Here is a 16,889-nt window from a genome sequence, read left to right as displayed (position 1 = left end):
GCTCTCCCTTCACCATGGCTGTCAGAAATAGGCCTGCCAAAAGAATTTTTAACAAATTGGTGTGCCAGTTGAAAGTATTTGATGAGATATTCTCAAAATATAACTATTGCTTTACTTACAGTTTGTGAAAATAAATTTTGGCATGTTTTCAAGCTGCAAGTTGCTTTGCCCTCAATTAATCTCTTTTGCCCACTCCTGTTGGACAGGTATCATGTGCCACTAATTTCATAGTTGTGTTTATTTTGGATTAATGCTCTATTTCTCACCAGGAAATAGAGCAAAGTAGAACACAATAAGATAACATATAATAGGGTTTTCCAATACTAGAAAAGAAGTAAATCAGACCAGAATTGTTTGCTTTTTCCATTTCCCCTTTGTCAAAACCAGAAATGTATTTTCACTCTGCAGCACAAAACACAGTAAAGTGTCTCATTAGTGCTTTTACCTCCTGTTGTGATTTATGACTTCATATGGTATTTTTCTTACCAAAGCAGCTCCTTGGGAAACAGCATGTGTATATTGCTTAACAATTTGTGTTCTTTTTAAATAAATAATATTTATTACATATTGTTAAATATAATTATATATATATTAGTATATTACAATTAAATTGTTTGTAAAGTTTTTTACCAATACAGAACATTTTTGATAGGTCATGTTTAGCAATTACATTTCAAAGTAACACTAATGCACTTGAAAGCTTTTAGAATCTTTGTGTTGGATTGTAGTGAATAAGATTTTTCTGAGTTAACATTTTTATTAAAAATATTTATAAAGCTAGAAGTTGGCTTTTCCCCATTGTTTACCAAGTATCAAAGCAGTTTTTGGTTGCCTACAAGCTCCATCAAGCAAATTTCTACTTTTTGAACTGAAACTCTGCGTGATTAAGACTGAAATAAGTGGTATATTCAAAGTGAATTATTATAACTCTGTATATACCTAAATATAAACCTCCTATAAATCCTGATTGATGAGGGCAGAATATTATGAAATAAATTTCATGTACTTTTTCATTCTACATAATATAATTTGTGGAGTATCAGAAAGGCCTTAGACCTCTAAGCATAAACAAGAAATAACCCTCAGAATAGAATGTGAATCTTGGACTTATTTTACTTTTTTTATTGACCTGTTTCTTTTACTGCACTACAGCAATTATTATAGAGTATTGCTATGCATCGAACCTGCATGCTGTCTTATTCAAGAAACAAAGCTACTGGTTAGTTATGAACCAGGGAGACACCATTTTGTGGGTCTTTATTATCAGCAAAAACCAAAATGAACATAGTATTTGGGGACTGGCATGCAGCGATAACCAGAATATTTTGTTTGGTTATATTCATAACCAAATTCTATTCCCTCCATTTGGAAGGGGGAATAGAAATGGTTTTTTCACAATACCTGCAATGATAGTGCAGACTGTGCTCTAGGCAGGCACTGGTGTCTTAATCCCTGGAAATCACGTGAATTGGAAGGAATTTCAAATATGTTTTTGATTTCAGAAGACTCTGTATTTATTTGGCATGGTAATGTGTTACAAGTATCCTAAAATGTTTCTTCCATTGGTGTCCGTGGCTAACAGAAATCCCCATGAGCTTTCCACAGATATTTAGAATGCCCTAAGCTGAAAGTATTTAAAATCAAAACAATTTTCATGCCTACAAAGAACTGAATTAATTATGGCCCACAGCAACTTGGACCTCTGTTTATAGTGAGGGAGACAGCAGAAAAATATTCTTAATGCCTTCAATGAAGGATGTGATATTTCCATCTTGTTGTGTTTGGTGTTGATTATATTCCTTTTGCAAAGTTCATTTAGTCATGGGTATTTTTATGCTGCCAGATGCTGGCTGCTTGGGATCTTTGGGATGATGGAGAAGGAGAGAGGTAGGAAAAAATGAAATATTGGTAACTTCTAAGGAGGAGGGATGGACATTTCAATTTCTGTCTCCATTCCTTCTCATCTTAGTCGTGACTATCTAAACCGTCATTTCTATCTTTTTCTGAAATCTCTGAATTTTTTCCGATAGTCCAGTGTTCTGAAATTGGAAGAATGAAGGCTGTGAATCTTTCTGAGCTTTTCTGAGTGTTAGGACAATTCTATAATTAAAAAGTGCCAGGATATACAATGAGAAAAGCCTGAATGTTGGGTTGGATGGAAGTGTTATTTCGTGAAGGATCTTGAGGAAGTCCATAACCTTCCCTGTAGTGAAATGGAATCTGGATGCCAAATAAAAGGGTCCAAGAACCTGTCAGTAAGCAAGCAGCCAAGGCTTCTGCCTGTGCCTCCTACAGTCTGAAAGCAGCAGAGCTGTCCAAAATATAACCTTTGCAAGACCATGTTGCTCAGGGCTCTGATATTCAAGCTTCTGTGAAATTGTTGTTGCTATTTATTCAAGCCTGAAGGTTTTAACCAAGTGCTCATACCAGCAGCCTTTTGTGCCTGATACAGATTAGTAAAAAGAGGGAAAATATGGAAAGGGAGAATGACCAGATAGCTGGTTATACCAACTACAGATTAAACTAACTTGGACATATTTTTTCCTGACTGTCTCAGTAGTGGTTTGTTATTTAGGTTGTTGGTGTACACTGCCTCTGAGTAAACATCCTACAATTCTGTTAATTAAAAAGAACCTCTGTATTCATTAATGATGTAGACATTTATAAGCATAACTTCAGCTTAATTGTAGCTGCTGCCCTTTGGCTTCATGAGCAGAATGAGGGAGAGGATATACAACTGCTAATTCATCCTGAATGCTGCAGGCTTTTCTCTTGACTTCATCTCATAAACACTAAATTAGAACTGGATATATTTAAGGTAAAGGCAGCAAGGACAGCTGTGAGTGTAGGAATCTTTGGTCTGAGAAATTACTTTTTTTACTGGAGTAAGTTTTATTAAGGGTATTTAGAAAGCCATAATACAAGGAAAGGTGAAAAGGAATTTTTTTAATGATGAAAACACTATATGATCTCAATAAATTTGTCAAGTATACTTTTCAAAGAAATAAGAGGAAGTAATTAAATGTGTTGGACTCATTGCTAGGACCTAGGGGTGTGGAGAAAAGCATAAATGAATCAAAAAAGGAACTAAACAGTCATCAGGGACATTTATCTGACATGGAATTGTTTTGCCTCTTGTAGCTCTTGGAGGATTTTTTGGTGTAATAATAATGGTTGCTTTTTAATAGACATAGACTGGTTACTTTTCATTCTGTTTCCACTACTGCATACTGAAAGCATGAAATAGAATTCCAAATCAGTCATTTTACATCTCTAAAACAGGATATTGACTTAAAAATCATGATACTTGAAAGAAAAATAAATGTTGGGTTTGTTTTATTTGTCTTTCTGATGTTACATCCCCCTCAAAGTTTGTATAATCTTTCTTAAAACCATATCTTTCCTCTGGAGGCATTTCAATTCTGGAAAATTGAAATTCTAATGAACCTGGCATTAAAAAACCCCCACTAAATTTCATAAGAACACTTTTTCTATGTTTCCTTGAAGGCTTGCCTGTTCACTCCTAATATAATGCTAAGGATTCAAAGCTTATCTTTACAAAATAATGCCGAAAACCATCATCAGAGTGGAAGTCTGGGTTCAGGCACTAGACTGAACCAAGCATGGCCATAGCCAGCAGCAGTGGTGGTTTTCCTCAAGCTCCTTGGTGGTCCTGCCCTTCTCCTGCTGTATCACCTGAGCTGCTACTCAGGCAGTACCTGATGCTGCAGAGCTGCTGGAGGCTCATGTCAGAGCTGCCAGAAAGCTGACAGCAACTCAACCTACCTTCCAAAAGCCACTGGTTTCATCAATGCTGAGAATAGGAGGTAACCAGGCTGGGTTGAATTCTTTTGCAGTATAGGGATCAAAGGGGTATTTTTAAGGATGCTTGCCACCATTGAGAACAGTTTTCCCCATAGCAGCTGACTTACTCATGGGTAGAGGTAGAAACAGGATAGTGTGATAAACTTTCAGGGGATTATAAGATTTAAATCAAGACAGAGTGAAGAAAGTACATGGGAGGTAGAAGTGACATAAGGCTACAGAGAGGGCCAAGACAATCTGTAAAAAGTTTTGAGGTATGACTGATATTGTCACACATTTTGGACATTGGAAGTGTTTGCTTTCTGATCCAAAACTTTTAAGTTAGTGAATTTTATGGTACCTGAGGAGGGTGGGGCTGTGGGTTGTTTATGTTAAGGTTTTCTTGTTGTCCAGATGCAAAAATCGTCAAACCTCTGTGAGCTCCTAAGTTTTTTTGGTTCTTCAACACATCACATGGTGCTAGCAATCAAAACAAACATGAGTGTTTGCCTGTCTCATTTCAGTAACAGTTGGGACAGAAATATAAGAAATGGTGTTTTAATTATTAGCAATGAGACTGGTGATTAAGAATGGCTTGATGGAGGAATTTAACAGAAGCCACAGCTTAGTGACTCTACGTGACAGATACTGACCTAATTTTTTGGCAACTAAGAGCCATAAACATCATCCTTGATGTATCAGACTTAGCATCTGGTAGGCTGTCTTATAACTTTTAAAAATTAATGCACAGAAGGATAAAGAACTGTACATCAGCATGTGTTTGTTTTCTGTCTAAATGCAAATGCTACATCCTCTCACAAGCCCATAAATATATTGTAGAACTTAAAAATAAAAGATCCTTCATCATTGATATGGTCATGGTGAAATCCCAGTGTTTTCTTGTTTGTGATATTAGATGCTGCTTGTTTAAAAAAAATATCTCTGAACATATATCAGATGTTCATGATTGTCTCCACCAGCCAAAATATCATTCTTTATTCAGATGAATAAGCAAGGCTTTAGATTTATTAATACCATCTTTTTAATGTTGCACTGAAAAGGGCATCATGTCTGTGGTTGAAAATGTGATAACTTCAGGGAATTTGTGGCCATCGTTGCTTTGTCATTCTAAAGGCATTGATTTTTTTATTTATATTAATATACAGTACAAGCTTTGTGGCTCATTGATTTGAGTACTGCATGCTTATATAGAAACAACAAAATGCCAGACTGTAGATGAATTCAAGTTTTTGGGCACACTTAAGCAAGCACTGGGCATCTCAAAACTGTTTGAGCAGTCTGGATGTCAGGAATCTTTCTCAGAATATCTTGCATGAAAATCCGAAATTTTTCACAGAAAGTCCTGTGTTTGCTGATCCAGTATCAGCAGAGTCAGTGTGTATCTTAAATACAAACATTTGGAGATGTAGGTAGTAGCTCTGTTATTTCTGTGGCAGCAACACCTATTAAAGGGAAAATTGACTGCAATCTATAATTTTGAGAATGTGTGCACTGCTGAATGTCCCCTTTCTCTTTCCTTTCCTCTCCACCCTGTGCTCCCGCCCCCTGGATTTTGAAGATCCTGAGGATAGGCAGTGTGAAAATATAAAATGCATAGCTGCTCTGTGCAGTGAAAAGCTTGCTGCTACTCCTAAAGATTTGTTCTTCCTGTTTGCTACTTTAAGAAAAAAAAAAATTAAAAAATCACGCAGGGCTCTTCCCATGCAATAATTCAGCAACGCTGCAAGCAGTTCGTGTGTTGGAGCTTGCATTTTAGTTTAGAATGTGAAGTAAAGCTTTAAGAAAATGCAGTGCAAAGTCCTGAGCAGTGGCACAGTGCAGAGCAGGAAATCTCCTGCACACAATAGAGATTAAATGCTCCCTGTGCATAGTGTATTCTGCTCAGCCCTCTGCGCTCGGAGCTGGGACCGTGGCAGTCGTTATCTCCAGCAGGTTCCTTGGTGATTTTCAAGCCCTGCACTACCTACCCAAGTGGCAGTGACACCAGCTTTCACTGAAGCCTTATTACTCTTAAAAGAGCAATTTGGTTGGTTGCACAGCTATTAGGATCAGACAGTCAGGCTTAAAGCTGTCAGTACAACTGCTTCTCATCTTTTTTCACAATCCTGACATCTTTTCTCTTTTCTGCTGGACACAAGCATTACTGTATTTATCATTTTCAATCAAGCTCACGCTGCAAGCTGAGGAATATATTCCCACAGAAACCCAAGTGAGGAGCAGAAATTATTTTATAGCTGCTGTAGTAGCAGCGGTGCTGGCTGCATGTTGTGTGGGAGAAATCGGATCAGTGAGAAATGTGGCTTTCCTCAGGGCTACATCATTGAAAAATTACTTCAACGTCTGAGAGGAGCAAAGCTACTCCTTGCTCTAATTTTTCAATGATTAACACTCTTCCCTAAGTAAATACCAAGTGGGGGAGAAGATGTGAGATTTTTTAATTTTTTTTTTTTTTTTGTATTTTTTTAAAATAACTTGTGGAAATGTTGTTGTCATTGGAAAAGGGGAAAATCACTATGCTTGAACTTCTTTTCGTTTTGATGTTGCTCTTCTCTGGACCAACCCTGAGCAAGCTTAGCAGGACCAAAGGCAAACACTGGAAGGGGGGTAAGTGGAAAGGAAAAGTTTTGTGATGGATGTTTGGGTAAGGTACTGAAAAGCTGCATTAAAAGTAATCTGAGGAGAATACCTGTGCTATTTTGAGTGACTCAGATTTCAGGTTGCTGTGTGGGCTTGCAGTAGGATACTAAAAAGAGAGCATGGAGTTTAATTTGTTTTCTTGTTAGTTTGCCTGGCTGTCTCTGTGTAAGGTATGTATTCCTTGCAGGAATTTTGCTTTGCTTTGTACCATTAGCAGAATAATGTTTGGGGCCTTGATAAAAATAAATGCATGCCATTTAAAAATGTAGTGAATTTTTGGATTGTGAGAATTCAGATTGTTCTTTTAATTATGGAGCCTCTGGGACTCTTGTGGCTTTATTGGAAGTGATGTTACCCCTGTTACAGGGGGCTACAGTGTTGGAGAAGAAGAGAGAAAGAAAGCAATTTTCTCAATATTTTGAGTGCAGAATTGTTAGTATATGTGGTAAAAATGACTAGACAGACATTTTTTTTTTTAGAATACATGGATGTTGTGAAATGCACTGCCAGCAGCACTAATTGGCTGACTGGCTATGTCAGTGTTGATGTGTTAATAAAGATAAATTGCATTAACTTTATCGAAAAAAATGCTATGTTTAGAAAACACTTATGATTTTTGAAGGCAGCAATCCATTTTCCTCTTCTCTTGAAAACTGCTGGGAAGATTTACCCTGTGTGTGCTGTGAGCAGTTCACTAAATGTGCCTTTTCATAAAGTTCACTTTGTTTTGCTTCCTTGCATGACATTTGTTTATGGAAAACACAGGTTATTGAGGTCTCCTAATCTAATATAGCTCACTGAGCATAAATGGTATCTCATAAATATTTGGACTGAGGGACTGTGGATTGTAGATAGTTTGATATTTTCTCCCTGGTTGTTTCTTGGTATTGCTGATTGGAGGCACCCCCAGGATTTTTTTACTTGTTTTTTTTCCTCCCCTTACAAGTGTTGCCACAGCATGGTGTGTTTATCACAGCTTTAATAGCACTTCCAGCTTTTCTCTGCTGTCAGTATTGTGATCTGAGGTTAAAGAGTAGCATCAACATTAAAAAGAAGTTTTAATAATTTATCACAACATCTCAGCAGGAGACTCCTCCCTCCCCCCCCCTCGACATTTCCTTTTGTTGCATTTAATCTTCCACCCACTGCACCTTCAAGGGAAAAGTTGCAGCACACGCTTAACCTGGATTGTTAATGCAGCACATATATCTGAAAATTATTTCCTGGTCCTGTAAATCACATTATCACATGTATCTCACAGAGCTGCTGCTGGGTATCCTCGTTGCAAATTACAAGCTGTTATTTACTCTGGGCAGCATGACCTCTCCTCAGAGGTATGTGACTTAGGAATATATGTCACTGTCAAGTTCCTGGGATTTAAGAAATGCTGTTAACTTTTTTTTCTCTTTCTCCCATTTTCAATTAAATCTGGTAAATGAGGGCTGGATTGCTTTGGTCTCTTACCTACTCTCAGGCAGAGGCAAAGAGCTGAATTTTTATCATGGGTCGAAAAAACCTGTGAACCTGGCTGCAGAAAATATCTTAATATGGGCTTTTGCTGTTCTGAGAAGTGTTTTTTTGCAGCTGAAACAAAACATAAGGAGGATGCCTGTTTCAAGGAGGCTAAGAAGCAATTTGTCTTGTTTGCTTGGAGCTCTGAATCAGCAAAAACCTCAGCATCCCTGCTGCCCAGTGGTTTGTTTCATGTGTGATATTACTGTGAGTGCTGTGTGGCTTGGAGAGGGTGCCTGCTTGCTGAGGAGAGCTCCAAGTTCAGGATCTGTCAGAACACAGTTGTTGTAATGTCATGTCATGTAGTCTGCGTGCTTCTGATCTCCAAAACTGGATGTGTGCACCTCCTCTTCCCATTAACCATTAAGGATCAGCTTTTGCTCCTATCTCAGTGGTGGGGGTTGTTTTTGTTGGTGTGCACATGGAATTCAGGGTGTTGCTTGGTGAGAGGTCAGCATGCAGACTTCTCCAGTGAAGCCCACTGGGAAGCCCATCCCAAAATGGCAACAGAGATTACTTTTAGTCTTATTTTTCTGAGTTTCCAGACAGCCAGGGATCTGCATACCAACTTACAGCTCTGTTGCTGGAAATGCATTGGATGGCTCACATTGTATGTACTCTCATGTATTCCCTGTGCTGAAGTGAGCTGCATGATGGATGGACACAGCTGATTCAGACCATCCTCTAGCTCTTCTATACCATATTTTGTTTCAAAAGTGCTGCAAAGTATGGACATCTTTGGAGAGTGTTGGTATCTGTGTGGGCTTTGTGTCCTGTTCATGATCAGTACAAGTCAATGAATCTAGAAAATTTTCTGATACAATCAGTAAAAACTTCAGTGCTGAAGTTACAAGCTCTGGGAAGACATTTTCTATGGTCCTTCTGTATAATTCTGTATTTATGACAAAACCAACTCTTTTCATCTGTATTTTTCTCCTTGGAATTCACCAAAACCACGAAAAATGGTTACAAAAAACTAAAATAATGGAATTATGGGTAGAAAACTGCAATGTTAGGTGTCAGGGAGTGAAATGAGTCCTGTATGTGGGTCCGGAGAAACATAAAGATACCATTTTCTTTTCTAGCTGTTTTTAAGTCTGCATGCCAGAAAACCTTTCAGAATGATTCATTGGAATGCAGTCTCTTAAATGTGCTTTAAACTGGGATTTATAAACTAATGATCAAGATAAACTGGAGTCCAAAAGCAAAACCTGGAAGTACAAATCAACTGATATTTCTTTTTCTCCTTGAGCTGAAATAACACCCCATGGTTCACGTTTAAGAAGGATTTATAATAGGGAGACCAAAAAACTAGGAAAAGGAAAAGAAGATTAAGTATTGTCTTGAGTTTATATTGAATCAGAAAGCAGATTTGAGGTGTTGCTAATGCCCCTTCTGAATTCTTCTGTTGAATTTCTTCAATGTCTTCCCTTTGCCATAAATCTTGGTCATATGTAAGGGAGGAAGGTTTGAGTGTGGATGTGCTTTGTGTCTGTCCAGTGGCATCTGGGAGAATTTGCAGACTGGGAATTAAGCTGCCCATTTGTTTCTAACTGTGTGGAAAGCTGTGTGACAGAACTGTTCAGAGAGAGAGGGTGACACCATTAGGACAGCCACCACTCCTGGAGGACATAAACCCCTCACTCATCTTGGAAACAGCTCAGGCATTCCCCATGGGGGGAAGCTGTGCCCATCCAGGCTGCTGGGCAGCTTTGAGGAGCCTGACCCTGTGCATGGTGATCTCTGTAAGAGGATCTGGTCCTTTGGCCACCCCAGCTGAGGGGTGGCAGCCTGAGCCACTCTGAGATGGTCCTTGGGGTGAGCTGAGCCTCAGCAGGGGCACAGAGAGACTCTGTGCACACACCTGGCATGAAAATAATCTGTCAACAGTGCTGGCAACACCTCCCAAGTGAAGAGAAGACCTTCAGGACTGGGGAGAGGAGTTGGAGATGAAAAGACTTCAGAGGCAAAGGACCAGACCTAGGGCTGGGAAATCCCGGTTAAAGAATGCCTTCTTCCCAAAGCCTCATTTATTCAAATCTCCTTTGTGCTTCACTGAAAGAATTTCCATTTTTAGAACTCAGAGTGACTTGATTTACTTATGATAAAACTGTAGAAGTAAAAATAAAATGCAACCACAGGGCATCACCCCACAGAACTATATGAGGGTGGTGCCTGTCCTTACTGTCTACGGGGAAGTGAAGCAATAATGTCTTTAATGACTAAATCAAAGTTTATTATGCAAGTGATCCAGCCTTATATTTCAGTTCCAATTTCAGCTCTACTGCAGTTTAATCATTTTTATAGCAAAAGGTACCAGTGTTAGAAATCTTAAGTGTCTCTGGCAAGGCATTGCTGGTGGGGGTGATGCAAAGCTGTGTGCCTCAGATTCAGGCTCCTTACAAATTGATCAGCACATGCATTATTTAGGGTGCATGTAGTACACCAACACTAGTTTAAATGTTAAATAAATGAAAGTAGATAGGAGGCATTTACATGGAGCCAGGTAGCCTGGATTTCAGTGTAATTGTGAGGCATAGGGGGTCTGGTTGGGTGTGGAGCTTTTGATGTGGTGGTTGAGTTGCAGCACTTGTAGAGCACAGCCAGCTGTGCTGGGATGATTCACTGTTTACTTTATGTGATTTTAAGCATAACACTTTATATAGTTTGCCATTTATCTAGTTTAAGTAATTTATTTTATGTAATTTCAAGGATAAACTGCATGAATTATTTTTTAATGTCTTACCATGATGTATGACTAACATTATTTCTTAAATATTGAGAGATTAAATATGCTGCTGTGCTTTTTTACATTGGAAAATCTTATGAAATGCTGACCAAAAGTTTCAGACTCGGGGTCCTAAAATTATTTCCCTGTGTTTCACAGAAGCAACCTGATTTTGAGTAGTAAGAAATTCACAATTTTTTTCACTTCAGAGGAAGCTCAATATATTTGAGGAGGTGGCTTGTACATAGCTAAGGATCTAAAGGTCTAATTTTAGAAACTGAGTACTGTAAGTGTGGATCTGCAGTTTTAGTTTGACTGCAAGTATATAAAGCATATGACTACACACAGTATGTGATTTGATGTATCAAAGGGTGTTCTAATAGTTTTGCTTTCAAAATTACTAAAAGGGGAAAGAGTATTTATTTGGATGCAGAGTGACTGTGAAATTAACTGGGTTTTATTTAGTCTTCTATTTTCTCTTAAGTCTGGATTTGGTCCTTATCCCATGAAACAAACAAATTTTTTGCACCTTTTTTTACACCACTTTATTCAGAGTAAGATCTGAATTTAAAAGGTTTTCTGGGGATGCTTGAAGCTTCCTGCACATATTTTGTTGGAATATATGGAATATATATTTATCTGTTTATTAATCTCTTTGAAGACATTTGAAATAATTCATAGAAGTTTGGCATCCTGTATTTAGTCTCACACAGGCAGAGGCAATGGAGATGGGACCAGTGGAAAACTGAGCTTGTGAGAGTTTTCTTCTCAGCTGTAAGGGAGGGAAAATGATGTGGCTTTTGCAGTCACAAGGGGAGCAATATGGAGGAATTGTAACATCTAGTTAAGAGCAGAGCAGTGCTGTCACAAAACTAAACAGCAGCAAATAAAACATAGGCTGGGAGAGTCTTTCCAGACACCATTGAGAAGGGGTTGCAGATGGAGTCAGCCTGAGCCAGGTTTTCAGTTTCCGTCTTCCCAGAGTCCTGTCTGCAGGATCTCCCTCTGGCTCTTCCACTGGTGCCAGTGCTCCTGCACATCTGCTGGATGCTCAGGGAGCCCATCCAGGTGGGAATTGGCCAGAGAAGAGAGGATGGCATTCCTGTAGCTGATGGCATTCCTTTAGCTGATGTGATCCCTTCCTTTGAACGCTTTCAGGTCACAGGGGAGCTCGGTACAGACAGGAGCTATGGCCACAAGGGAAGAGAAGAGATTGCGATCGTGGCTGGGTTTAGGGGAGTTCAGGTTGACACATAGCTTCACCCTGCAGCTCCAGACTATCCAGGGGAAAAAAAAATAATAAGGTGACACCTTCCTTTGAATCCTATGTCCACATCCTGCGCTTGGAGTATTGCTTGAAGTGTTTGCTATCATATTAAAAAGTATGTTGATCAAACAGTTATAAACCAGAAGGAATATTTAAATAACACTTCACCCACCACGCATACAGGTTCCTCTCCTTTGGTTATTTGCAATTTTATTTTTTTCTGTGCTGAACAGATTTTGGAACAACCATAAAGCATCACTGACATCAGAAAACCAGCAAGCACAAGCATACTCTCTTTACTTTTGTGCACAAATAAAATGAATGCGTGTACCTTGCCTTTAAGTGTTGAAAGAGCACAGATCAGATGTGCACTTTCAAACTGATGAATAAGCTTAAACACATACCAGAATGGCTGAAGAAATGTTATTTTGGCTTTCCCTTCCTACAAATTTTCAAAGAAAATATTGTTCATCAGTTAAACACTATTGATTTTTTACTTCAAAGCATGATCTAAGGAAGACTCAAGAGCCATTACTAAATAATCTCAGGAAATCTTCTTTTCTTAGTACATTCAAAAGTGGGGGGCAGGGATGTGTGATGCTTTTACAGATCAGTTAGTTTTGGTAAATGTTGCTTGAACCACCAATAAAGTAATGCTCTTGCTTTAGAGCTCCTGTTAATAGTGAAAGTATCTTCAAATGAAATTATTTTTTCAGTCATTTATATTTGAATCCTGAAGTCTTATTCTTAGCTGAATTGTGTCATTTTAACTCTCATCCTAGCACTGATTTCATCCTACTGGGTTTGAAACTGCATCAGCCTCACTAGCTAAATAGTAAAACAGCTTCATTGTTGCAGAACTATATGGCACAGAGAAGCGAAGTAAAAAAAAAAATAATTTTTTTCTAAGGTTTTCTGTCAAAATCAGTGGTTTTCCATTACTGTGTTTCCTTGTGTGAGCAAACTTAAAATAATGGAAAAAACAAGAGAGAGACAAAAATCCAGCTTTGTTTCCAGAGATGCCGATCACTCAGCAGAAGCTCCCAGTGACAAGGACTCTCAGCCCTCACAAAAATCAGTTTTGGCATGCCTAAGTGCAGCCCTCCTCTTTATCCTGTTTCATTTCAGCTTTAGGTTTCCAAAACCCTGTGGTTTCCACACTCACATAATTTGTGAGGAGGCATCACCAGGGAAATTTCTGCTGTGGCTCCAGGCATGGACAGGTCTGTGGTTGTGCAAATGAGAAGAAAAGTCTTCACTTCTTTCCTATGGAGGAGGCTGGATAAGTGTTCTCCTAAACACCACTAATTGCTTTAGTTAACAATTAACTTTCTACCTGCTGGACTTTGTGTGTTCATTAAAAGTGCAATGGGGGATTTTGGAAAGTTTAGAGGGAGAAAAGTCAAGATTTACCACAGTGCTTGAGATTAGTGCCTCTGGCTTGAAAGTTTAACCTACTTTGTAGGTCCATTGGACTGACAGTGAAAAAACAGAAAAAAAGGGATCCTTAACTGTGTAAATAGTAGTAAAGGAGCAAATGGTTTAACCACTGGTTAGAAACTTATCGGGAGAAGAAATGGAAATCTATGTCAAGTTTGGTATAGGAAAACAATGAGGAAAAAAACCCCACAAACATTTTCTGAAAGTTAGAGAAAGTGGTTTTGAGAGATATTGAAGGATTTCACTCTGTTTAATTATAGAGAAATTGGGAGACAACTTTCGTGCTATTTGAACGTGTCACTAGCTTTCTTCTGCCATGAAGGTTAACGTTCCTTAGAAATTTTAGAGAATGCTGCTGCAGGAGTGGATGACTGAAAACCAGTGGCAGACACTCCCAACTAAAAACAATATCAAGCCTTAGGTTGTGTATTTCAGAAAGCATTCTTTAGTTACATTTTTAAATATTGACATATTGAAATTTTGAATTCCATTATCATCATGTTAGTGTCATTAGTGCTTACTTTGAGAAACCACAGATAGTGTTCTTAATTTCTTTTATCTCCAGAAAAGAGGCAGGGAGAACCTGTTTTTCACTCACTACGTTCAGCATTCCTCTGGAAAGCAGTTGAGATACCAAATCTGCTACTTCTGGCTTAAAATATTGGCATATTACATTAGAAGATAGCCCTTGAGGGATGCCCCTGGTTAAGTGTCTTCTGCAAATGTAAGATTGTGTATTTTTTCTTGTACTTGCTTGAGAAGAACTGTAGTGTTGTTCTGTATGTCAGGGTGTGTCTGGGGCATCTGGAATGTGCTCAGCATCTTTCTTATGGCCAGGAGGAATTTCACTAAAATTTCTAGAATTATGCCACTTCAAATGAGAGGAAAATCTGCTTTTTTGAGTCTCAGCTGGGTATCATCTATTTGATAGTCAATCCTGGCAGTTCTTGCTGAGTAGTCCTTGTCTACAAACAGATCAAATCAGTTGGGGAAGAACTGATCTGCAGATGGGAGCATGGAAAAGTCCTCAGGATGATGAGGACAGAAGAAAAATTGTGACACTGATGCAGTTCCCACTAGTTAGGATGATTCCATGCTGCTGGTGGTTGTAGTAAAGCTTGAGAATTCGTCTACAGTCTGTATTTGCCATCCATCATTCTGCAAGGGGTCTGGCTGAGCTATTTGTTATCTTCCGGATTATCCATGGACTTGAGATAGGTTTGTGCAGTAAGAGAGAACGTGTTTTAATGAATTACTGTTGCTTTGATGTCAAGAATATTCTAATTCAATACTTTTCAATTTATGTATAAATTTCAATACAACTTAGATAATTAATATATGTTTAATAACAAAAAGAACAAATGCATACTTAAAATAGTTTAAGGTTGCAGAGCATGGGGTGAAGAATAAAAAGTTCATTAAAAATCTGGACAAAAGTTGGTTTTCAACTTTGCAATTTTGTTTTTTTTTTTTCCCCCCACTGCTAGACTCTTTGGCTTCTGCTTTAAAAAGTGGCAGTCTTCAAATCTGGGTAATGTTCTAGCTGTTTGTAGTCACTGTGGAAAAAAAAAGAAGAATGACTATATGTTTTGCTGAATTTTAATTTCTATTTTTATTTTTGAAGTTGCAATCTTCTGCTTTTGAGCATTGAAGATAGCAGAAGAGAAATAGGAGGAGAGCTGAAGAAATAGCTTTTTTTAATTCAGTCCTTCATGCTGTTGAATATTGTTTTGAAGGAAAAATATATTTTCAAGACCAGGACTGTGGGAGTCTAAGAATGGAATTGCAGTAGAGTTGTGAAGGAACTTCTCTAAAGTTGGAGGTGGATCCTCCTGGTGCAGAGACAGACATACTCTGCCATGTACCATGGAAAGGACAGAATTTTTGGTACTCTGAGAAAGAATCCTCATGGATAATAGTGACTAAAAACTGAATTTCAACCTCTCAGTCTTTTAGGTGGAACATCTCTATTTCCACTTCCTTTTTTCTTTTTTTTTTCCCTAGTTAACTTTTTAGTGCATTGGGTCTGTTACCGTGAGGAGAATAAATTCTCTATTTAATATGGTTTCACTTCACTCTTTGTAGAGCATAGGACATATTTTAAAATCCAACATTTATGGAGCATCACTCTTTGAGCTGTCTTAAGAGTTCATTCTGCATTACAGCTCTGGGCACCATTATATGTATGTTGGTTAAGTTGTTTTTCAGCTCCTTTGATTTTCACATTCAGTACACACTTTTTTCTGTGTTTCAAATGTTTTCTAATTTTTAGAAGACCTTTTACACATGGCTATCTACAGAGGTTATTTATCAGAGAGTTATTAGTTTCTTTCAATCAGTTTTAATAGATTTTTCACTGTATTTACATAGAAAAAACTACTAATAAGAAATGTTACCTTGAATTATTCCTATAGGGAGAGATTTAGAGACAATATAATAGATCATGAGGAACGTGTAGATATGGTTTCGTTCCTGATAATATGCTTTTGCTTAATTTATATTCTTGGGAAAATATGGCTCAGTATGAGCCATATTCTTGGGAAAATATGGCTCTTTACTGATTTCCTTTCTGGTGCCCTTTGATGGCATATTATTGCTCTTTAAACTGAAGAGAACACAGTAATTGGTGGGAGTTTTTGTACCATTCAGATTGCAGAAGATGCATTGTCTTTTATGAATTCTACGACATAGCTGCTTCAAAAACTTGCTTAAAGCCTAGTTTAAACAAAATCTATGTTACAAAAGCTTGCATGTGCTCTCAAAAAGTGCACCTCATGTAGAGAAAGTGAGATGTGTTGAGAACACAGGATAATGTAATGTATTATGCATGTAAATTTGCTTGATCTATATTGGTCTTTTCAATTCCCTTTCCAAACAAAGAACATGGTAATTTCATTTTACAGATAATGTAGTTTGAGGCCCTAAATCAGTTTAGCAGCACACATTTTTGATTCATGGCAAGGGCAGTCGCTAGCTCTGAATCTATCTGTTCATAATCTCCCCAGCAGAAATTCAGCAGTGACTGATTTGTTTAGTGGCACTCACGTTGTCTTTGCACATTGGGAGAGATCACGGGATGAGCTCTGTGATTCATCGATCACCACAATACCTATGGACAGTCACCACAGGGGGAATTTACTATGCATTCTGAAAGAAAAATAATTTGAAGAATTTCTTTCTGGCTTTCTGTGACCACTGTCTTCCACAGATGTGATTTGGGGTTAGGTTATTTAATTATAGGTGTATTATTTTTTATGTGGGCATGTGCACTTGTATCACATTATATTGAGTTCCAGTTTTGCATTATGGTATAAACAGTGGCTGGAAGCAAAAACCTTCCTATGAAGATTCCTGATTTATTCCTCCATTCCCCTGTAAGTTGAGCATAGATGGAAGACCAGCTTGAAGAGTGATCCTTTTTTTGCTGCTTGGTCTACAGGATGAATACACACCAGACAACACAACTGCTAATAAGCCACT

At 38.1% G+C, this 16,889-nt stretch overlaps 1 protein-coding gene across 4 annotated transcripts in view; it reads left to right on the top strand.

Moving 5' to 3' along the window:
• Positions 1-5,814: 5,814 nt before the first annotated feature.
• ROBO2 (roundabout guidance receptor 2) overlaps positions 5,815-16,889 on the top strand; it is an 860,236-nt gene continuing 849,161 nt past the window's right edge. For all 4 annotated transcript variants that reach the window (XM_054270511.1, XM_054270509.1, XM_054270510.1 and 1 more), the window contains exon 1: positions 5,815-6,429. In XM_054270511.1, coding sequence (XP_054126486.1) covers positions 6,306-6,429 — 124 coding nt within the window. In that variant the 5' untranslated portion in view covers positions 5,815-6,305. The remainder of the gene's footprint in view (positions 6,430-16,889) is intronic.

Source organism: Melozone crissalis, unplaced genomic scaffold, assembly GCF_028551555.1.
Source record: "Melozone crissalis strain CALT ecotype California unplaced genomic scaffold, PUWL_Pcris_2 ptg000009l_1, whole genome shotgun sequence".
NCBI lineage: Eukaryota > Metazoa > Chordata > Aves > Passeriformes > Passerellidae > Melozone > Melozone crissalis.
This window is presented reverse-complemented; position numbering and strand designations above follow the sequence as displayed.